Below are 25,188 nucleotides of genomic sequence, written 5' to 3'. Positions count from 1 at the left end.
TTCGGTATCAATTTGTGGCTTGAGGTTTCAAATCTCCTTTTGATGACTAGGAAAGAAGGTGTGGACATCCTACACCTGTGTACTAAACTTGAAATGCGTAAAGTGAGGTCTAAATGGAGGGTGATGATGGTGCCCTACGTCCATGAAACTCCCTAGTGTTCGTAAGCTGATTTGGACATCCTACATGAAGATGTGACAATTGGTTGGTGACATGGCATCCTAGGTGCACATAGTGTTCTCTGATTAGCCCATTTGGCACCCGAAAATCTCGAAACTTTTTATTGCACCATAATGTTCTAAAAATACATATGAACCTAATGATGTAATCCATTTCATCTAATTATGATCCTAAGTGCCTCAAAAAATTCAAACGACATTTCATTCCCATAGATGATCATAATTTGACTACGCTAATGAATCAAAATTTAACCTAGTCTTATATCCATGAAACCTCTCTTAAGTTTTCATTGCCTATTAACATTCTAACTAATTTCAGGACCTTATAGCGCTCACATTGGGATTACAATATCATCCTTGATACTAGACATAGCTTGGGCCAACACATCAAATTATGGGATGGTATTGTAAACCACTCATACAAACATATCAATATATATATATATAGAGAGAGCTGCTAAAATTGTAACTTACGTTCTTTTAAATTAAAGTTCTTAGTAATTTCTCTTTCAATATAGACAACTAAATTATTTGCTAAAAACTCATCCTCAATTTTGTTGAGAAGTTTTGTTTTAATAGTCTTCATAGTTGAAAATGTTTGTTCACTAATCGCTATAGATACTGAAAGAGTCCAAACAAGATGAATCAATTTAAAGATGGTATGTTTTTTATTTCTCTATCTCTACCAATCTTCAACATAAATCCGCAATGGATGACAAATTTTAAAATTTTGGATTACTAAGCACATCAACTTCAAAATAGTTCAATTGAAACCTTCGACTATTTTCTCATTCTAAAAAAAATCCAATAAATAACTATTATCCAAAAGACAACAGGTATCATCAATATTAAAGAATTTGTAAGCATCATTTGGATCTAAAGTTGAGTTAAGTGTTAAAAGTTATGTCACTCCTTCACCAACTTACTATCAAGTTCTTCTGCTCTTGCAACTGAAAGTCTACAGTAGCATTAAATATGTCAAAATGATAGTGATGCTCTATTTTAATGTGATCTTGTTGATAAAGACCATGATTTTCTACATAACGAGTGCTCAAATTTGGAATGTTAATATCAAATTGCTTAGAGAAAGCGATAACATTCTCAAGTAAATTTTTCCAACCTTCATGTCTCAACTTTTAAATGAGTGTTTTTGTAGTTAAAACTATATTCATGGCATTCAAGATGTCTTGAGGTTTTTACTGCAAGACTTGATAAAGAATATCATTAATATCCATGATTTCCTTTATTAAATGTAAAAGAAATATAAATTGGAATGATGTACTCATTTTATAAGCACCATTCGTATTCTCACGTTGAGTGTAAGTGAATCATTCTTTTATTATGCATCAAGTATCGAGCAAGTGGCTTAAAAAACTTGTAGTAGACTGCAAATAAAATAAAAAGGAGAACCCCAACAAGAATCACCGGCTTGTTTGACAGTGCCAATTTAGCTAGCTCATTTTTTAATTTCAAGTTCATCAATAGCTAGTATATGTGTAATTTGTGTTTCTTGAGCAGCTTGTAGTTCATCATTATGTTTACAAGAAGCACACACTTTGATAATGAAATTTAAATTTGAGAAAAACTCGTGAACAAAAACTACTTCTCTGGATATAACAACTAATGTTAAATTGTAATGAGTGAGTAAAACAATTAACATGGTATGCGTGTTGGCAATTTTTAAGAACAATGCTTGCTGTCATTTCCATTTATCACACATATTGCTAGCACCATCATATCCTTATTTATGAATATTTTGAATATCAAGACAACAATGAGAAAAAATTGCAGATATTTCATTCTTTAGAATCAATGCCGATATGTCTTTATCATGTACAAGATTAAAAAAGTGTTATTGTATAAAACCATCATTATCAACAAACTCAAGATTATAGTTATTTGCTCCCACTTAGACTCATCTCGTGTCTCATTAACAATATTGTAAAATTTCATAATTTTAACATCTTTATGGATTTTATTTCGCACTTTCTTTGCAAAATCTTCCAAAATCTTTTTTTGAATTTTAAGTAAAATATATTTTGGAAATTTAGGAGCATTTTCTAAAACAAGTTTTTCAAATCCAGAGTCTCGTCATGATCTCTAAAAGCATACATTCTTGAAATGCAAGCTGTGACACAACATCAAAAGATGTTTTTATCCTAATTTGGTTGTTGAGAACTTTATCAGAGATTTGTGCATTCATTACTTTATCAATATGTTACGATTGTTTTAGTAAGTCCTCACAAAATTTTACAGCATTATTATAATAAGAGTAAGGTTTCTCTCTAATATGATTAAAAAATGCACAATATTTTTCATCGTTAATCTTCTTCCAACTTTTAAATCAAATAATAGTAAATACATCACATCCAGGATGTTGGATGCTTTCATTATAAAAACATAACATTTCAAACAATTATATGCATCATCCTTTGATAGAGAATACTCAAGCTAAGATTCAAATTATGTGAACCAAGAAACTTAAAAGCGGTGAGAATATTTTTTTGAACTATAAAAAGGATATTTCGAAATATATATTTCCTATTTTCAAATGTCTTTATTTCATCACATTTATTGATTGGATATGCTCACATGGGAGGACGTAATCTTGGATCTCGTTGTAGAAAATAATATACCAACCTCTTTAGAATTAAGTGTTGAAGATGTAAAATGAATCTCTTCAAGCTCCATCATTGGAGAGTTAAAATGATTTTCATCGGGTTGAACCCTTAGAGGTTTAGAAGAATGCTCTGGAACGTCAGTTTCTTTTATTTTGAAGAATGAGTTGATAGTTTTTAACTTTGACTTAATTCATAAATCTAAAGTCAAATTACAACATATACAATAAATTAGACATATACATGAATTTAGCTACTCATGAGACATGAATTTAAAATCAAATTACAACCACAAAATAAATAATCATCAATAGATCATTGCCAAACCAAGTACTAATCAATCTATTTAAGAGATAGAAAGAATAATTCTAATTAGTAGCTAAACTAGAGATGGCAATACAAGATGTATTAGGACTTAATTTTATAAATAAATTTATGAAGTTTACTATTTACATAACTATTCCAAAAATACAATAGATGAATTAAAAGGATTTTCATATGGTTCAACCCTTAGAGTTTTAGAAGAATACTATGGAATGTCAGCTTCTTTTCTTTTGAAGAATGACTTGATAGTTTTTAATTTTGACATAATTCAATAACCTAACTTTAAATTCAAATTACAACATATACAATAAATTTAGGCATAGACTTGAATTCAACTACTCATAAGACATGAATTTAGAAATAATTCATGAACTTAAACTTAAAGTTGAATTACAACATATACAATAGAATCATATATAGACATGAATTTAAGTGCTCATGAGACATGAACTTCAAATCAAATTACAATCACAAAATAAATAGTCATTCAATAGAGATAATCATAGCAAAACCAAGTACGAATTAGTCTATTTCATAAATAGAAAAAAAATTATAATCAGTAACTAAAATTAGATGTGGCAAGACAAGATGTATTAAAATTGAAATTTACTGTTTACATAACTATTCCGAAAATACAATAGATGAATATTTTTTTAATATGAAAAATAATTTATATTTTCTTATAAAACTAAATAGCCTAAAACAAATATTAAAAAATTAATCAGGCATGAAGCCTCACTGCATCAATATATGAAAGAAGGAAGGAAAAAAAAAAAGAAAAAAAGGCAAACGTTGTAGGCTTGTAGCCTTGTATGTTGTCTCACCTTTGTCTATGTAGGTTGTAGTCTTGTAAGTTTTCTAAAAAAAGTTGAACAAAGATCCAGAATGAGTAGATGGCAAAACAGAAAAAATGCCCACTGCATGTGGCCCCACTAAGTTCCTAACAAAGACAAAAAAACCATATGAATTCTTCTTTTTTATCTTTAGTGGTAGATAAAACATATCATCATCCTATTAGATAGTTTTATGTTATTCTTTTTGTTTTGTGTGAGATGAGTTTTATTTATTTTATTTTTAGATTTGTCTATTTTTTAAAGTTGGGCTTATAAATAATTAGTCTATAGTTTCAAGATAATTTTGTAGAGTCTTGCCATCACAAGACGAAACTAATGTCATCCCTACTAAACTACAAAAAATTAGTTAATTTTTTCAAGTTTTCCAAGCCAGAGGGTGATGGCCCAACCGTTACATAGGTTCACCACTAAATATACTAAATGTGTGTTTGATAACATTTAGAAACAAAAAAAGTCGATAATTGAAGTACACTTTGTATCCCCTGAATGAATGATTACAACTATACGATAACTTGTGATACATTTTCCTTAAATTTGGGGGCATAAATCCAATAGTGCAAGGAAAAGTAAAATCAACTAGATAATAATAACCTGAATACATTTAAAACATAGATAATTAATTACTATGTAAATAAATTATGAAATTAATACAAACAACTTGATGCATCCCATATAAATAATATATAATAGTTACTTTTGTTTGTCCATGTGAATGATTCCCCCTCCTACTTAAGGCATTGAAAAAGAGACGATTATCATGGGATATTCCCTCCCACTCCATGTAGATGAATGTGAACTTCATATCGAAGTCTCATGATGCCAAGACATTCTGCGTAATACGGTGACTACGATTTCAATATACATTACTTAAATCAGTTGGTACCCAAATGTCAATGAAAGAGCCGTCCATTGCAACAAAGACATTTCTAGAATTGTATTGTCGAACGTGACTCATATATGATAATAATTAGGCCTCGAAAAACAATAAACAAATTGCGAATGAAATAAGTAAAAATAAAATAATTAATTCAATCCATTGATAATGCATGCATTTGCCTTCAATATAATGATGCACCCTAGTCATGTATGTCGGTGCTACGAGCCATCTCTCAAGATTATAGAATGTGTGCACCACTATTTTCATTTGTCTTTTATGGTTTTACTAGAATGTTGAAATCGGTCTCCCACTACTTTTTGACCATGCACATGACCCTCCACAAGGCAAGACATTACTACCCATTCCTCCACTAACACTCTTTGAGTAGATTGCATCACATGATCTCATCATAAAGTGTTGCATAAAGTATGAAAATATGTCAACCTCCATTTGAAACAAGTCCTTACAATTTAAAGGATTACCATACAAGATTGATGTTATATAAGCATCCCCATGTAATTCTATGTTGTATTGCAGCATTGGTCTATTTGCTCATCTATGAGAAGATGTGAGCAATATTAGAGCAACAACAGTCAATTCTTGAAATAACACGTCACCATCATCCGTGTAAATGACTAATCCGTCTTCGCTACCAATTGCATTAGTATGCAATATCTTCTCACTTAGACATTTATCTTCCATTGATAACTCTATATTACGATGTATGATAAAGGCTTAGGTATTACTCTTGTGACCTTGGTTAAGGACATGATCAGTTATTATTCTTCCTATTCAATAGAAAGGGAATCCAAGAACTTCACTAGTCATCATTAATTATTGTTGAACAAGCCTTGTGAATTTATGTACACCAAATTTATTGTATAATCATGTTTTTACTTTTTACTTTTGTTCTTGAGTTTAAAAAAGAGAATGACAATGGCAACTTTAAGGTATAAATGATATATTGAAAGATAAACACATTTGCAACTTGGGAACTTTTGGCAGATTAAAAATGTAAGACTAGACTTTGAGATGCTAAAATAGGTGAACAGAAAGAGTTGCCTCTTAGGGTAACAACATACGCAAACAAATTTTAATGAGAACCAATAATCACATTTCAAACCCTATTGCCATCCACCATAGTAACACAATAAACCCATGGGAATCAAGTAATATTAAAAAAAATAAGCCTGGTGTGTAATCCTAAGATACAAATTTTAAAATACAACAAACAAAATAAACAATGGTTCTATATATATTACATTTTCATAATTCAATTAACTAATATCAAGCCCAGTGCACCAAACTTAATTTGAACAAACACCGAGCTCAATGGAGTAAGCTCTTAGGGTCTTGGGGTGAGATGTAAACTTTTAAGGTTTGAAATTCTGCATTTAGACTTTATCTCGAACACCCAGTGCCAATAAAAAATAAAACAAATTATGAACCAAATGTATAGAAGATCAAAGCATTCCCAGCAAACATTGAACTAAATTTTTTAGAACATCGCTTAACAAAGAAAAAAGAGAAGAAATATATGAAGATTAAAATGAGGGAAATTTGGTTATTAACCCACCCATTGTGCTTTGGCTTGATTGAGATTCATCCATTGTGGTGCTTTAGAAATAATATTTGTGTTATGACAAACTTGATATTTCCCCCTTTGTTATCAATTTCATTTAACTTAACAGTATGTGGAGAATAGTTGTTTGTAAATCTTAAAACATACAAAATATTTTTATTTCAAAAGGTTAAAATCAAAATAAAAAAGGGGAGGATGGGTGGGGAGACGTGTGGCTCCCAATTTCTCGATAAGGGACCTAGCGAGGATCTATGGTGCTATCCTATCAATCAACTCCCAGATGGAAGTACACGTGTAAGGCTACAAATGTAAAATCGTAGTAGAAAAGATAGAGATTTAGTCAGTAAACTAAGGTCTAGTTTGGTTATGTAGTTAAGATGATATGAGATGAGATGAGATACTTTAAATAGTAGTGAGATTTTTGAGTTAAGATGAGATGAGATTATTTGTAAAAAAGTGTGTCTGGATAATGAGATGAGATGATACCATTTTTACTTTTTGGGATTTGATAAAGGTGTGCGTCCTACCAATGATTGAAAATTATTTTATAATTATTGAATAATAGTTATGAATATATTAATAAAAATTAATATTTGAAATTAATTAAAAAATATACCATAAATAAATTTATATCTCAAAATATATTTTTTAATTGAAATTACTCTATATTCCCACCAAAAATTTAAATGGTGGGTTTTCGAAAAGGGGAAGATGCGTGAAAAGGGAGGAAAAATGATCACGAAATGGGATGTGAAAAAAAGAAAAGTGCACTATTTGCATAATTTTTTACTATTTATGTCAGTTTTGTACTGTTCATTTTATTGTTTATGTCAATTTTGTACTATTCATTTTATTGTTTATGTCAGTTTTGTACTATTCATTTTATTGTTTATACCACTGTTGTACTGTTCATTGCACTGTTTATATCAATTTTTACACTGTTGACTTAACTTTTTACTATTTATATCGATTATTAATTTCAAAATGCAAATGAAGGCTGAAAACGCAAATCTGAAATAAAAAATCACACTGGCCATTTGGATACCCAAATGAGACTTGTCGTACAGGCCATATGAATCTCATCTAGGTATCTAAACAGGGCCTACGACCTTGTGGGGTACTATAAGTCTAAATCACTTTATACAAACAAGTAACATCATTCCTCATTAAATCCATTGCTAGAAATACATACACCTAAATATTTTATTCATTGCCTAGAGGTAGCGAACCGAATGCAAGTGGTCGTCCATTTGAAAGGAATATGATTAGTTCAAAATGTCACATGGTTCCTACAACGAGTTCGGGGGGGATTGACTCTTCTTCCTCGAGCATCATCCCTGGATCTAACTTTGTATCAAAGTCTATGATTCCGAGAATGAAACCATAGATAGGTTAGACAGCTATGACAAATCTGCTAATGACAAATAATGCTCCTAAATATGCAATGAATAATTTCATGTAAATAGTGAAAAGACACATATATGTATGCATGGCGAGGAATCACCCTCCTTGGCATAAATATGTGGATCCGCAAACATGGCGAATAATCACTTTTTTTGTAAAACATATATATAAGCATGGCAAAGAATCACTCTCTAAGGAGTTACCCTCTATGCAATGTATTTTAAAGCATAAATATTACCAAGGCGATGAATCTACCTCTGCTCCCCAGTGTATAAAGTTCATAAAATTATATTGGTTTCAAAGGCACAAATGTCATCACATAGATACAATGGTCATCACACAGATTTCTTATACAGAGATAACATGTTGCACTGGAGAACGTTTACTCAACCAATACGATATGTCCAGGGTATTCTCCTTCCCATCTATCAGGTGAAGTCAATACGATATCGTTCCACCTAAATCATCCCAGAGAATTCTCCTTCCCATATGAACCTTTTGGCAATGTTTAGCAGGAACGGTTCGGGGAATTCTCCATCTTGTCTCATGATAAACACACGTTATGAGTTTCTTGCATAGAGATAATGGTTTCTTATAGAGAGATAATGATTTCTCACATGGAGATGTGAATCCATGAAATAGTAAACACATTCAGAGTCTTGATCCTTGGAAATCAGGGAGTAAATATAAAAATAAAAAAAATGACAAAAATTATATTTATTCATGATCAGAAGGGGAAAAGGTTATAGAATACGCATATGCCTCTTACATACAACATTCACCCCACTTTCTCCAGTACTGTCTTAGTAGCTAACCTACTTCTCAATGTCGGGATCGCTTCATCATTGTGTTGCTCCTTGTTTCCTCTGAAGAATCTGGCTCCATAAGATTTCAGGTGTTTAAAGATCTCCAAAATAAGAGTTTGTCCCATGTCCAAATCCTTTTTATAGGGCAGGACTGTCAAACGTCTTTCTGACATACCTTTGACTATAAGTATGCTTGGATAGGCATCATTTAGCCTCAATTGTCATACTGCAAGATGATAAAGGCAGATGGCTAGGGCATGATCTGCATGCCCAATCTTCAGTCCTACCTCAAATGAGGGGCTCATACATGGCATTGAGCCATACCTCTGGGTTCAAGTGATGTGACCAGTCAGGTCGTAACCTCTTCTATAGACCCACTACCCGCATTTATTTTTTACTAAACCAATGGAGTGTTCCTCATTTTTTACCAGTCAACTCCATTAATGGTATGTCCCCTGGCGATCCAGGTATTCCGCACAAGATGTCCCTTTCCTGCCAAGCCTCCATGGGGTGCTGAATCTGGCCGGACTCTGCTATCTCTTGGGTCATGTCACCTGTCGCTGAACCATGTGGGTTCGACAATCAAGAAGTGGCTTAGTATGGGTCATCACGTTGGATGACCTCATGCTAGAAGTACTTGGAAACAATAATGGTAAGGCCTACTATTTTCTAAAGGAATTGCATGGGACTTGCACTCCCTAAACTTGCATCTAATATTACTCTACCACAATTACTATAATCCTTGATTATGGTAACAATAGACCGTTTCTATGATTATCATTTTTTCCATGTAAAATCTGAACTTTAAATCATATTATCATCTTCATAATTTGAATTGACATTTTGATGAGCAACAAAGGACACTTTTTTTTTTTTTTTTTAAATGCTTTGAGGAAGAAAGTTTTATTTTGTAAATTGTCTATTTTACTAAATTGGTAAATAATTTTAAGGAAAATTTGGTCAATAACCCCATGTGCTTTGTCCCAACTGAGATTCATCTCCTATGCATTTATTTAATAAATAACCTTCTGTGTTTATGAAAAAAACTTGATATTTGCTCCTATATTACTAATTTCATCAATCTGACTTGAGGAAAAACAAGTACTGGCAGACTCTAATTTTAAGAACATACAACTTTCACTTGGATTTTTTTAGTTTAAATTATAATTTAAATATATTTTTATTTAAAAAAATTAAAATAAAAAAGAAAACTAAAAATTAAACCAAGTTTTTTTAAAAAAAGGACAGGCAGTGACAATAAAAGACAAAATTAACACTATTCATACATAAGGGTTTAGAAACTTTTATTATTGCTATCTAGTAGAAACCCTAGCATTGATTTTGGCTGTTGGATTTTTGCACTTGCATGCCTATCCGTGATTTTTGGGATTTTATGGGATTACTCGATCGCATATGATCAAAGACAACATCCCTTCTGTCAAATGAACATGCTGAATTTTAAGGCTATCTTTGATATAAAAAAAGATATTTAAAATCGTGAATTGTGCAACTACCGTGTAATCATTTTGAAAAAAGTGAATAAAATATGGGATTCACATAAAAAAAATTAATTTTTTAATAATAGACTCTACTCTTTTTCAAAACGATTATGCGATATTTATGCACTTTACGATTGTACGTAATATTAACACAACTTTGACATGCTGATGTTGACATGTCCTCTGGTCCTTTTCTTGTTAGGCCATTCGTTAAGGCTTAGCATAAAGCCCTTAACCGTCCAGTACTAGCTGATCTTGGGAAGTAAAAGAGTACTTACCCATGTTCATGGGGTAACCTCACTTGCTAGGTTACAAATTAAACAGCTCCCTCTCACCACCATCCAAACTCGATCTACTTGAACTAGTTCGGACTCGGCCAAAACTATTTCGATTGGAACTATAAATTAGTCGAGGACAATAAAAATAACCAAACTCCCCCTAGGCTGGAGTTGCCCCGACCCATTCGTCTCCATCATAGAGACAAAACTCTCATCGATCTATTGAGACAAAAAAAATCATTGCTTTCAACCTCTTGTTGCCGTTGGACATGATGCATTTATGTAAAAGGGTTCTCATAGAGTCATGATAATAGAAGCCACTCTATTCATATGCATCCATCAGATAACGGAATGGAAACTCATGTAGTACTCTTATGGTGCTCGCTTCCAATAACAGAAGTTAGAGATCAGTATAGCAGGCCGACAATATATGCTCCAACCATTAGGTGTTAAATGAGAAAAAGCAAGAAGTAGGTGCATTAAGGGCTCTACTACTTGGTTGGTGATGCAGGGACCATGGCTACTAATTAAGGGTATGAATTAAAGGGCTTAGAGAACAAGATGGCTAGCTTGAAAATGAAAGAAATCATACAACCAAAGGCACAATATGAGAGTATGCTCAACTATCGCTCAATGTTTGGTCTAACGAGAGTCAAACACAGAGTCCACCCAACCCTCACTCGAGACTCGATCGAGCAAGAGTCATATAGAAAGTTCACTTGAGGCTCAGTTGAGCAAATATGGCCGGATCAGAACAATTTCAAATTTTAGATAGAGTTTTAATCAAATGGATGAGTTGTAACGAGTCTCGAAGTGAGGCGGGAGAGACTAAGGCTATGTTTGGATTCAAAGATGGTTTCATCTTATCTCATCTTATCATTACAATTTTTTCAAATTTTCACGCAAAATATAATAAACAATTCAATTTTTTCAAATCTCAAAATAATAATATAATATTTAAAAATAATATTTTAATAATATTTTATTCAACTCATCTAAAACCATCTCATCTGATCATCTCACTATCCAAACCAGCTCTAATTCCCCCCACCCTTTTATCTTAAGATTTATTGAAGAGTTGCTTCATTCATCTGCAGGGTTTAACCTATACACTGCATGATTAGTTGGACATTGAAAGGCTAAGCCCTTCATTTAGCCTATCCTTGAACCGACAAACTTTGTACTTGCTTGGCTTGGAAGACACCTAGTTACGAAGCATGGGACCTTTGATCCTCACCAACCTTGGGATACTTTGATGTTTCTTCAAAAAAGAATCCCTGCAATCCTGAGGTTGCAACTGCTCTCCATCTTGAGATGTCCTTTGGGCAATGATTTCTTCCTCCCATAGAGCCGGAGAACAATCACTTCATGTACTCACCATTTAAAAGGAAAAGCAAGCATACAAAAGAAGAAATATATAAGTACTGATGAATATCAAAACTTATTTTTTGAAAAATTTACTCAAATTTTCTCTCTACATTTCCAAAACTGGTCAATAAACAATACATCTGGAGAAAACTATACATACGTACGTATGTATATAGCTCTTCTCAAAATGGATAGGTAGAGAGTTAAAAAGATAATTGAATATTATAATTTTTTACAAGTAGTAGTTTTCAATTTAATATTTATAAAAGTAGTTTTGATTTTGTATTTAACTAATGATTTGGTTTGATTTGAATAAAAAGTTAAAAAAAATAATGTATTTTTTTTAAGATTTGAAAATATTTGATTTGCTATTTTGAAACTCATAAAAAAATAAAAAATAAAATTGCACAATTTTGTTTAACCAACCTTTGACAGCATTTTTTTTTACATCACAGCAATTTAAAATGCTGTCAATAAGGTCGTTCCAATTTAAGATTGTGCTTGATTGTTGAACCAAACTCAACTCATTTTTTAATTTTTCATAAAAAATTAAATTCATCTCAACCTATTTTATATATTTTAACCTAAAATTGATTTAAAAAAAAGTTAAACCCATCTACTAATAAAATATTATTATTCACAATTCATGAATTCAAACTCATCTCATCATAAAAAGTTAGATATGAGATGTTTGGATTTGAAAATGAGTTGAGATTGATTGTGAATAGTAATGAGATAAGTTATGAATAGTAATGAAATTTGTGAGTTAAAATTGTTGAATAGTAATAAATAGTAATGAGATGAGTTAAAATGAGTTGAGATGAAGTGCGAATCCAAACATCTTCTAAACGTGAAATTTCAAATTCTAAGGTAAATGACAGAACTCTCGCAGCTTGAAGTCCCTGCTGGTGCCGGACCCACCCAATTAAAGCGGTGTTGACTGTTGAGTTGAGCGGCGAGCGCCGAAAAGGGAAATCCAAAGAAAGGATGGATGGCTTGGGAGAGAGCTGGAGAGAGATATGTAATGTAGCTGAAGAAGAAGAAGAAGAAGAACAAGGGGGCAGAGGACAAGCATTAAAACCCAACTGATCAACTGGACAAGTTGTCTTGTACGTACAACTTGACCACTTGCGTGTTCTCAACAAAGAATTATCAACAACATGGGTTTCAACTTTAACATATGACTTATGAATTTCCCCATAAAGATTACGGCCTTGACTATTAGTGCATGCGAGCTGCTATGTCTCCGCATCATGCGGACGCGCATATGTGTAACTGTTATAGATTAATGATTCTGCTTGGATTTTTGAATCAGATCAGCTCATCTCAATTGGATTCTGTTTTAGACCTATTCCAAAATTTAAACATGTAAATTCATCTCATACACACAAACTTCAGCCAGACTTATTGTTTCATGACGAAACATGTCACTGACAAACGTCATTGGTTATTCCACGGCTTCTCTACGACTTGGTTAAAATTAAAATAATTTTTTTTTTTAATCTTTTTTAGAAGTTTTGAGTAAGAAAAAATTTGCATATATACAAAATTAGTGAGAAAATATTTTTTACATGCATTGAGGGAATTTATATTTGACTTTTGTTATTTATTACTAAAAATTTAATAAATTAATTATTCAATCATTGATGAGATCCATACTCTTTTTAACTTCTCATAAATATATATAAACTCATCTTAACATCTAAATACATATAAACTCATCTTAGATGGGCTTCACAAAACTCATTTACCATCTCAACTCACTACTATTCATAAATAACTTAAGTATTCATTTTAACTCAGCTTAACATCTAAATACAACCAAAAAAGAACTGCACAGAAGTAAGTCTGTAAATTGAAGTGATTTTATGTGATTCGTTAAATCTACTTTGTAATAAAAGTAATTTTATAATCTAACGTATTACATAAAATCGCATCAATTTGTAGGTTTATTTTTGCATAATTTATTTGTGACTAATGTATTTCTCATATATATATAATATATAAAAACATTCTACTCATCATCTTTACACTACACACCTATTTTGATTTTTTTTATATTTTGATTTTTTTTTTCCTTAACAAGTATGTGGTATTGGAATAATGAGTAGAAAAATTCAATTAGTTTAGTAAGAAAAAAATTTTAAAAAAATTAAAACATGTGTGGTATTTGGTATGGGAGAGATTTTTTTTTTTTATAAAAAGGATCTCATTCCATTCATTGACATGGTATGGGAGAGATTGTGTATTAAAATCCATACATGTATACGTATATGTATGTAAGTAATGATACATGCAAAACTTTTTGTTATTTATAACATTTTTATAATCATATATATTTTAAAATATAAATATTTACATAAGTGATGTACTTACTCTTAAAAATGATTTTGCATAAATATTTTTAATTTAAAATATAATTATATAAAGAGATAAAAAAAAAAGAAAAAGAAAAAAAAAAGTTGTGTCTATCATTTTCATATAAATATATACAAAACTTGTGGTGTCTGAAAAGCCACACGAAAAAAATCTCTGAAAAAGCCACACGAAGTTCATATATATATATATATATATATATAATTAATTTTATATATAATTATAAAATACGTAAATATAGCATAATTATTTTAAAAATAACTAAAATTTATTATTAAAAAATTAATTTTTTATATAAATTTTATATTTTATTTATTTTTTTAAAATAATATTTACGCGACATACACAAATTACGATTACAGATATATTTTCTCTGCGTAAAAAGCCACGCGAAGTTCACAAGCTAAAGCCAGTCTCCGAAAATATCTCAAAGTCGACGCACGAGAGTTGACTTTGACTGTTGGCACAATATATATAGACTTGGAAAATCTCCTATTCGCTAGTAGAAATGTTGGCTGACTTGCTAACTTGGAAAATCTCCTATTCGCTAGTAGAAATGTTGGCCAACTTGCTAACTTAAACATCAGAAAGTTGGCCGTTGATCCGTCAAATCCGCGTGCTGGAGACCGTAAAAAAAAAAGAGAGAAAGAAAGCACTTTTCATATGAACAATACATAAACATACGTGGATTTTTGCCCTTCGTGTATTTATCATGCAGGTTTTAGTTTTATTTTCTCTTCATTTTTAGTCAAACAATTATGGATTAGATTGCTTAATGATCAACTGCTTCAACAAATAAACTATTATTGTCATTATTATCTACCAAGGATTGGTAACAGATACATCGTAACTTCAAAATTACAGTTATAGAAGCGGAGGAAAATGGCAAAACCATTAGGAATCCCTTGGGCTGTAAGCAAGTAGATAGACCGTAGTTTAAAAAAAAAAAAAATCAGAGTGATCAGAGAGAGAGGAGTTTATGGCGGATGTGAATGTCACAGTCATAGTAAAGGCTCTTTTTCTAAATTCAAGAGGAAATGGGACCACTCCCACCAACACCAACCATCAGACTTTAAGTTACTTAACTAAGTAATGAATGATGATGGTGTTTGTCAATGTGGTTTGGCAGGCTGGCTGAGGAAAGCGTTAAAACTATCCAAAATTCATGTTCATCATTACCATAGAAATTATGAAGATGGTATTATTAAGATAAGAGTGTGAAGTAGTAATGGGATTGGGTGAGTCCTGGAGACTAGTGGGATGCAGGCAAGTTTGGCTTCAAAGACAAGGAAAATCAATTCCTACAAGAAGACCAAAAGTGCCTTTTTTTTCTCTCCTTCCTGCGGCTGACCTCTCATTTTCTTATAGCCAGTGGCCACTGTCATCTTCCTCAGCCATTCAAGCAAGTGCTATGTGGTTCTTTAAGACGATTCGAAGAAGAAGAAGAAGTATTTTCCTCTCTTTTTTGTCATAGCTTTTCAGTGCTAAAATACTGATAATAGTCCGTAGAGAGATAGAGAGAGAGAGAGAGAGAGAGAGAGAGAGAGACCAGAGTGTTTTGCAGAAAGCTAGTCACCAATGACGGATATCCGGTTGCTGCTCTTTCTGGCTTTGTTCTCTTCAGGAATTCTGGTTATTTCCTCACTTACAGATCCTCATGATGGTAAGTATTAGAACAGTTTTGATTGATATATCTGGTTTCATTCTTCATACATGTACTCTACATACAGTAGTTTGGATTTTTGTAATATTGATTGAGATAAAGGGAAGTAGTGGTATTAGGGTTTCAAGAAAAAATCTAAATAACACTCTACTGTTCTACACTCTACTGTTTGTAGAGTCCCCAGCACACTCAACGTGCTGGGGTAAAAAGAAAAAAAGAAAATAAAAAAAAATAAAAAATTTATGTGAGGTGTGCAGAGAGTGTGATGTACAGTAGAGTGATTTGTACCATTGCTCAGGGTTTCAATTCAAGATTTTCATACCATTCATATTAAGGGTTGGTTTAGATAGTGAGATAAAATGAGATGGTTTTAGATGAAAGTTAAATAAAATATTGTTAGAATATTATTTTTTAATATTATCATTGTTTTGAGATTTGAAAATGTTGAATTGAGATTTGAAAAAGTTGAATTATTTATTATATTTTGTGTGAAAATTTAAAAAATTGTAATGATGAGATGAGATGAGATGAAACACTCTTTGAATCCAAACAAGCCCTTTTAACATTTGATTGGTGCAGCCACTATACTCCAATCCCTGAAGGACATGTGGAAAAATACACCACCAAGCTGGGGACATTCAGAAGACCCTTGTGGAGCTTGGGAAGGAGTAAAATGCAATGATACTAGGATTACTACTTTGTAAGTACCCTTGTTTTCAAAGCAGTAACTAGTGGATTTATTTTTGTCTCCACTTTTTGGGTAATTCTTTATGCATTAACCTTATTATAACAACGTTTTCGCGCACTCTATAACTGCAAATATCATTTATCATTAGTGCTGTTTTCAAACTTTTTCAGGGGATTATCCACAATGGGTCTAGAAGGGAAACTTAGTGGTGACATTGGAGAACTTACTGAATTGAGATCCTTGTGAGTATTCTTTTTCTTTTACTTCAGTATGAATTCCACCAAGTTATTTCAGTATAAATTCCAGTTTTATTGATTTAATCAGAATGTATAGGAATAGGAATATATAGGTAACTGCATCTATTCATAGTTCTTGTTATTTTGCAAAGGAAAATACTTTAGGTACAAATGGGTTACACAAAAATAAACTCACAAATTAATGTGGTTTGAGGTGGTACGTCATATTGTAAAATTATTTTCATTATAAAGTAGAACTAACGGATTCCATGAAGTCACATCAATTTGTGAGTTTATTTTGTATAATCTCTTTGTCTCTATAACAATTCTCGCAGAGGAAAAGTCGACATTCCCACCTCTAAAAACAATTTAAATAACCCCCCCCCCCCCCCCCCAATAGTTTCATAAAGGAATAATGCTAATACAAATTTAGGGTGTTAAGTCCCCGCGCACTCCCTTTGAAAAAATGTGAGGCTCATCATTAAAAACATGACTTTTCAAGTAAATTTCAGATTTATTAATTTTTTTAAAAAGAAGTATGTAAGAGCATTGGCATTGGATTAGCCAAATGCCTTTTCATCTTCAAATTTAGCAAACATCATCCATATTTGCTCCACATTGAATTAGCTAAATTGTTTTCATCCAAACTATAAGCTACAGTAAATCCATTTTTCTTTTCAAATATGAAAAGAACTATAGCAAGTCTAAAAGTATTTTTTAAGAATATGATTTGTTGGAGGTTATTAAAGATTATGAAAATAAAATAAAAATTAATAAAAAAATATAAATAATAAAAAATAATAATATTTTATTATTATAAAGAGTGTGATGACTAATCCAATATAGACTTCAAGTTTTGAATGATTAGCTAAAGGTGAAAAAGTTACATATTAGTCAAAATTTGAAGAATAGGATAACCAATCCAATGCTAATGCTCTAAGACTTGCAAACTCTAAAACTGTAAATATTATTTATGTTCAAATATCCCAAAAACTCCTCCCTCATCTTTAAAAATGATCTAAATATATCTTTCCCTCCAAGGAAAATTAGAAATAATCCATATCCCTAAAAAAGCTAAAAGAAAAATAAAAATCGTACTTCATCATAGACTTGAAAAATATATGTATGGATTCAAGTAAAATAGAAGATAATAGTCATTTGTTATCTAAATCTAGAATTGAGTTTGGGGGAAGAAAAAAGCAAAGTTTTACTCTTGAAACTTCTGCATGACCTTCCTCCATCCTCTGTTGTCCCTTCAAACCATTTCTTCTCTCCTCTTCATTCTCCTCCCCTCGATCACAATCTATCAAATAAGAGTTTTCAGTTGCAGAGGAAAAGTTATTATCTGTTAGCCATGATATTTCGCTACCATAGATGCTTTGAATATCTTGGGTCCTTCAAAAACACAATGCTCCATATGTTTTCATCTTGAATTGGATTTTAAATGTATTTCTTTTTCATTCTTGTATAAAGAAAATTTAACTATCACCAAACATATTCTGTTTTCCTGATAATTTGAGGAGACAAATGCAATCTTAAACAGCATGTTCTGGTCTGTTCAATGAAGTACTGACATTATTCATTTCCAGGGACCTGTCATTTAATCGAGGGCTTACAGGTTCTCTCTCTCCTAGAGTAGGGGATCTGCAAAAGCTTAATATCTTGTAAGATCCAATACGCAAGCTAATTTTCCTATCTTCCATTCAAGAAACTCTGTATCTAAGCTACAATTATATAACTCAGACAAGCATACATGTTTTTGTTTTTCATCTTTCAGAATCCTAGCAGGCTGCAGCTTCAGTGGTGAAATTCCAGATGAGTTGGGCAATCTTTCAGAGCTTTCCTTCCTGTAAGATCTTCCATTGTTATAAGATAACTACATGAAAGAATACTCTGGTATTTCATGTCTGATATATTCTATTCTGCTCTCACTTTCAGGGCTCTCAATTCAAACAACTTAACTGGTAAAATACCCCCGTCTTTGGGTAAACTCTCCAAACTCTACTGGCTGGACCTGGCGGATAACCAGTTGACAGGACCCCTCCCCATATCAACCTCCTCTACCCCAGGCTTGGACCTCCTTCTGAAGGCTAAACATTTGTGGGTATTTGCTCTTTTATATTTGTTTACCTTCATGGGGCCAAAATATTAGATGAGTTCATGGTTTTTTAATATGCTTTTTAAGGCAATACAATGTTGCCCAACAATTGTTTGATTTCTATGAATTTGCAGCCATTTCAACAAGAACCAGCTTTCAGGTTCCATTCCGGCCAAACTTTTCAGCTCTAAGATGGTACTGATACACATGTAAGTTGATACCACCCATCAGTTATTTTTATGTTTTTCAATTTTCTAGTTCTAATGCTTGCGGTTCTTTGAAAAAAAACACAGATTATTTGATGGAAATCAACTTTCTGGAAGTATCCCACCAACCTTAGGGCTCGTACAGACTGTTGAGGTTCTGTGAGTAAAAACCACCTTAATTTAATCTCTATTTCATTTTTAACTACACCTTTTTTATATATACATGTCTTCTCTCTGACATTTGGAGTAAAATCTGTTCACATTTGCAACAGTCGACTTGACAGAAACGCTCTTACAGGAAGGGTCCCATCTAATCTCGGCAACCTTACAAGCATCAACGAATTGTGGGTATTTGTTTCTTTACAATATGTCAGTTCTTTTAGTACAATCTTCTTGGTTGGTACTTAGATTTCTCCTTCTGCTGCTGTGTCTTTGTTAGGAATTTAGCCCATAATAATCTGGTAGGCGCTTTACCAGATTTAACTCAATTGACGGACCTCAATTATGTGTAAGTGGATGGCATGGAATTTCCATCGAAAGTTTAAATTTCTAATTAACATGTTCTTTCCATGTACTAAGGAATCCTGTTCTGTTGCTTATTTTAACCAGGGACCTTAGTAACAACTCGTTTGACCCATCAGAAGCTCCAGTTTGGTTCTCAAACTTGCCATCACTCACCACTCTGTAAGTCTTTGGTATTTAACAAAGGAAAATTCTCCCAACATTTCTCCATAGAAAAAAAAAAAAAATTGTGGAAATGAGAGATCTAGTTCTTTGAATTATAGGATGACCTTATGTGATTGATGTGCAGGATTATGGAATATGGGTCGCTTGAAGGGACTGTGCCACAAAAACTCTTCACCTTTCCACAGATACAACAAGTGTAAGTTCTGATTAGAATAAGAGTCCATTAGACCATGACGATATGTGTAAAAAGTTTAAGTTTGACAATTCAATTTTTTCTTTAATTTTCAGGAAATTGAAAAACAATACATTTAATGGCACATTGAACGTGGGTGAAAACGTCGGCCCACAACTGCAGCTAGTTGATTTGCAAAACAACGATATTTCCTCAGTAACATTTACTTCTGGCTACACAAAAATATTAATGTGAGAGAGCTCATGGCCCTTCATCTTCAGTTTTGATAGTGTATTTTCTCAAAATCAGCATTCTTATTTGTCTGTTTTATGTACTTCAGATTAATAGGAAACCCAGTGTGTGGTGCTGATCTATCAAATACAAACTTCTGCCAGCTTCAGCAACAACCTACAAAGCCCTATTCTACCAGCCTGGCTAATTGTGGAAGTACATCATGTCCTCCTGAACAAGAGCTCAGCCCTCAGAGTTGTGAATGTGCCTATCCATATGCAGGAACATTATATTTTAGAGGACCCAGATTCAGGGAATTGTCCAATGTGAATATATTTCATTCATTGGAAATGAGCTTGTGGGTAAAACTAGGGCTGACTCCTGGTTCAGTCTCTCTTCAAAACCCCTTTTTCAATACTGATGACTATCTTCAAGTGCAGCTAGCACTCTTTCCAGCAACTGGAAAATATTTTAATAGGTCAGAAGTTCTGAGAATTGGGTTCGACTTGAGTAATCAAACATACAAGCCACCTCCACAGTTTGGGCCCTATTATTTTATTGCATCTCCTTACGCTTTCCCAGGTTGAAATGACATCTATTCTCTCTCTCTTTCATTGAGAAAAAATATTTTTCACATTGCATGGGATTCTGGTACCAAAATGGGCAACTGACAATGAAAATGTTTTTCAGCCACACATGGAACAACTATTAGCTCTCCTGTAATAGTTGGGATTGCAATTGGCTGTGCCATTTTGGTTTTGGTCCTTGTTGGAGTAGGGATATATGCTGTTCGGCAAAAGAAACGTGCAGAAAGAGCCATTGGATTAAGTAAACCATTTGGTAATTAATATAGAAACTAATCGGTTATGTTTGATTTTTTAATCCAAGATTTTGGCATCTGTATGTAGGTAAGATGAAACATTATATATTTGTGTCCTATATCGCTAATTTACTCTATGTTTCCAGCTTCCTGGGCACCAAGTGGTAATGATAGTGGGGGTGCACCGCAGTTAAAGGGAGCAAGATGGTTTTCTTATGATGAACTCAAAAAGTGCACCAATAATTTCAATGAAAGCAATGAGATAGGTTCTGGAGGGTATGGCAAGGTACATGTCTCACTATTCAATCAATTATTGTGAAAATTTGCTTCCAAGCACTGTTTTATGACATTTTAATGTTCTTTTAGGTTTATAGAGGGATGCTTTCTGATGGACTAGTTGTGGCTATCAAAAGAGCTCAGCATGGATCAATGCAGGGTGGACTTGAGTTCAAGACTGAAATTGAGTTGCTTTCTCGAGTTCATCACAAGAATCTTGTTGGCCTAGTGGGTTTTTGTTTTGAACAAGGAGAACAGATGTTGATCTATGAATTTTTGCCTAATGGAACGCTTAGGGAGAGCTTGTCAGGTACATTCATTTTATTTTAGTTTAACTAAAAGGCAAGCACCCACCTCAGCTATTCTTGTTAGTAGGTTATCAAAACTTGTTTTTGCAAAATAAATGAATCATTTTGCTCGACAATATTTCAAGTTTTATGAATAATCTACACCAAATCCACAAGGAAAATACTAGTTAGTCACCTATTTTCAAAGTCTAACAGAAATTGTGTCGAAATATGAACTGCAGGGAAATCTGGCATTTATCTCGATTGGAAGAGAAGACTCCGCATTGCTCTTGGCTCAGCCAGAGGACTAGCTTACCTACATGAGCTTGCTAATCCTCCTATAATCCACAGAGATGTTAAGTCCACCAATATTCTGTTGGATGAAAATTTGACAGCAAAGGTTGCAGATTTTGGCTTGTCCAAGCTGGTATCGGACGGTTCAAAAGGGCATGTTTCAACTCAAGTGAAAGGCACACTTGTAAGTAATCTATAGAACCTCTTAGCCTATTGAGGTTTTCAATCGGACAAGTGGTAGTGAACAGCTTATTTTTTCCTGCATTTAATGTAGAGTTGCTGATGCACATACATATGTACAAACAGACACATGCATGTATTATTAACGTGCTGCTAACGGAAAATGCCTTAACTTTTGATCTTCATTCCTCTTTCTTTTTCATTTTTCTTTTATCTCAGAAAATTGTTTGTTTGAAAACTCTTTACAAATTCATCTCATAAGTTGTAAGTTAATTTCTCCATGTTCAGTTACTGGTAATGTTGTGACCAATCCAAGCAAGTACCTTATGGATTGGGATTCTTCAGCATAATAATTGTGTTGATAGATTGATTACAGGAGGGAGGGAGGAAGGGAGGAAGGGAGGGTAACCTAGAGCAATTCTTTTTTAATGTTTATTTGTTTCTTTTTTCTTGTTCATGTATGATTTCGTGAAAATCAGACATACATTGGATGCTTCCCATCCTAATACAGAAAGTAGAAGTGCTTGAATAATTTATCTTCACTGGAGTTCTCTCTTGAATTCTTTTTTTTTTTTTTTCTGAAATGTCTTCTATTTGCAGGGTTATTTGGATCCTGAATACTACATGACTCAACAGTTAACTGAGAAGAGCGATGTGTACAGTTTTGGAGTGGTTATGCTTGAACTGGTAACAGCCAAGCAACCAATTGAGAAGGGAAAGTACATCGTCCGTGAGGTGCTGACAGCGATGAATAAGAACGATGACGAGTACTATGGCTTGAGGAACATGATTGATTCATCCATTAGAAACATAACAAATCTTATAGGGTTTGGGAGGTTCCTTGAGTTGGCCATGCAATGTGTTGAAGATTCAGCTGCAGACCGTCCAACAATGAGTGAAGTGGTAAAGGCACTTGAAACTATTTTACAGAATGATGGGATGGCCACAAACTCAACATCTGCATCCTCTTCTGCAACTGACTTTGTTGCATCAAAAGGTGCTTCTAAGCATCCTTACAAGGACTCTTTACCAAAAAAGGATGTCACTGACAGTGATGCCTTTGATTACAGTGGTGGATACACCCTCACTGCAAAAGTTGAACCCAAGTAGCACCTTTTAATTGGTTGCTTGACGAGTACTACTTGAGAATGTCATGTTTATTCCTTAGTACAGTTGATTGTAGACTAGCTTTCAGCAGCAGTATGTTATTCCATGGAGCTGAGTTCCAAAACATGACAAAAAAAAGATGGTGGATAGTTGAATTTTTAATTCATGGTAATTGGTATGATAAAATAAGGGTGATAAATATTTGAATTTGGATGGAGATCATCTAGATTTCTTAGGGTAGCTACCAGGTGGGTTTCTTTATTTTTCTATCATTGCCTTCCAATTCTGCGGTTAGGATTTTGCCATATTAGTATTTACCATATTAGGTTTGAAAGCGTTAAAATATAAATTTGGGAAAATTCATACAAAGAATATAGCTGTAAGAAAAAACCTAGAGACCCGACCCGGTCAGTCGGTTTCGGTTTCTAGGGACCGAAACCAGTTTTCAATTTCTAGGGACTGAAACCGGTTCGGTTTCGATTTCCATGTTTTGAAAACTAATTTACCTAAGAAAGTATGCTAAGAAATCTAGACGATCATAATTCCTAAATTTGAAACGATAAATGTTGATGCTTGGAAATCACTTTTAATTCCCAAATTGTATAGTGGTAAATGCTGATGTTCTGAAATCACTTTGATTGAGTTTGAAAGCAATAGTTGGGATTTATTGAAATGGATCCCATAGATAAGCTCAAAAGATGCATAGGATCCTAAAACTAATCCAGAAAAAATACTTCCGTACAAGGGAATGTAAGCACAAGCAGTGATTCCCTTTATACAATCTCTGTTTAAAAACACAACTGAGAGGGGTAATTTTTTGGGAAAGTTCTACGGCCTCTTTTTTTAGTAAGTAAATAAAAATTGTGAGAAATCAAGCCTGGTACTTGGGCAGTAAATGAACCAGTTTGTTCGATAGCCCACTCACTACTCATCTGATTAAACTCAAATTGAATTCGACTGGAGAAAAAAAAAACTTACCCGTGAAAGCAGATATCCGCTCGATTAGTAAATGAAACATACTCGACAAAACTCAACTCGACTAGACTAAGGCTCGTTAAGGCCTGCTTGTTTATGCTTGAGTCGACTCATTAGCTCAACTCGATTAAAACTCATTCATATATATATGTATATATGTATTAGCTAATAATATAAGCATAACACTTTTATGCTTAAATATATAATATGCAACCTAATTACTTATGTCTATATATTGAATATACTTCATAGCAATATTTTATAAATTGTACAATAATTAGTCGATAAGATTTAATAATTTCATATACTAGTATGTGGGAACCACATATGAAATAAATATATGCTATCATATTATGTATATGTATTAATAATATATGTAGGCATATAATATATTATTATTATAGATAAATATCAATTAGTTAGATATTAATTATTTATAAATTTTTAAAATCTTATAATTCAATAAAGATTCTACTTGTTAGTTGAACAAATTCAATATTATATTTTTTATTTTTTTATTTATCTAATTTATTAATTATTAAATCCTATTAAAAAAAAAACAATTCGAGGTTGAACTCAAGCTCATTTGTGGGATAAGTTCGTGCTCGAGCTCAACTTGAGAGTTTAGTTTACCGAGTCGAGCACGAACAAAAATTAAATAAAAATTTCGAGCTCGAGTATTTTGAGTAGAGCCGAGCTCGGCAAGCCAAAAACCGACTCAGCTTGGCTTGATTACAGAGCTACTTGGTACCAAAAAAAAAAAAAAAAGGGGAGGTGAAAATCAAGTAATTATTAAATACTTATGGAGTACAAACAAGTAGTACATCTTATTATAGGATGTCATGTCAGTTAAAATTAGTATTTACATTAGAAATTTTAATTACATAACATGTCATGAAATATGATGAAATGATGAAAGTACCACATCATCCGTATTCTGAGAGTACCTCATCATCTGTACTCCAGAACTACCTAAATAACTTTCCATGAAAACCAAGGGTACAATTTTGGAATTGATATTGTTGTCCCTGTCCAAACCTAGAACAAGTTGATGGGCAAAAGAATACGACATTCTTATGACTAGATTTCAATTGGTAAGGAAATC

At 32.8% G+C, this 25,188-nt stretch overlaps 1 protein-coding gene across 1 annotated transcript; it reads left to right on the top strand.

Moving 5' to 3' along the window:
- The first annotated feature begins 15,288 nt into the window (after positions 1 to 15,288).
- Positions 15,289 to 23,317, top strand: LOC108984350 (probable leucine-rich repeat receptor-like protein kinase At5g49770). Its single transcript, XM_035685953.1, has 19 exons — positions 15,289 to 15,826; positions 16,406 to 16,526; positions 16,685 to 16,756; positions 18,340 to 18,414; positions 18,528 to 18,599; positions 18,689 to 18,850; positions 18,983 to 19,057; positions 19,142 to 19,213; positions 19,327 to 19,398; positions 19,494 to 19,562; positions 19,664 to 19,738; positions 19,866 to 19,937; positions 20,030 to 20,164; positions 20,254 to 20,726; positions 20,835 to 20,984; positions 21,111 to 21,250; positions 21,331 to 21,550; positions 21,770 to 22,005; positions 22,602 to 23,317. Exons 1-19 carry the CDS (start codon positions 15,742 to 15,744, stop codon positions 23,109 to 23,111), a joined length of 2,886 nt encoding a protein of 961 aa, XP_035541846.1. The 5' UTR covers positions 15,289 to 15,741; the 3' UTR covers positions 23,112 to 23,317.
- The last annotated feature ends 1,871 nt before the right edge of the window (positions 23,318 to 25,188 follow it).

Source organism: Juglans regia, chromosome 15 (assembly GCF_001411555.2).
Source record: "Juglans regia cultivar Chandler chromosome 15, Walnut 2.0, whole genome shotgun sequence".
Taxonomy (NCBI): domain Eukaryota; kingdom Viridiplantae; phylum Streptophyta; class Magnoliopsida; order Fagales; family Juglandaceae; genus Juglans; species Juglans regia.
This window is presented reverse-complemented; position numbering and strand designations above follow the sequence as displayed.

Bases quoted from the DNA above. Each gene is read 5' to 3' on its own strand.
- LOC108984350 (XM_035685953.1), top strand. From the start codon at position 15,742: ATGACGGATATCCGGTTGCTGCTCTTTCTGGCTTTGTTCTCTTCAGGA. The intron at 19,938-20,029 runs GTAAGTTCTGAT...TTTAATTTTCAG, and splicing joins TTTCCACAGATACAACAAGT to GAAATTGAAAAACAATACAT. The intron at 20,727-20,834 runs GTTGAAATGACA...AATGTTTTTCAG, and splicing joins ATCTCCTTACGCTTTCCCAG to CCACACATGGAACAACTATT.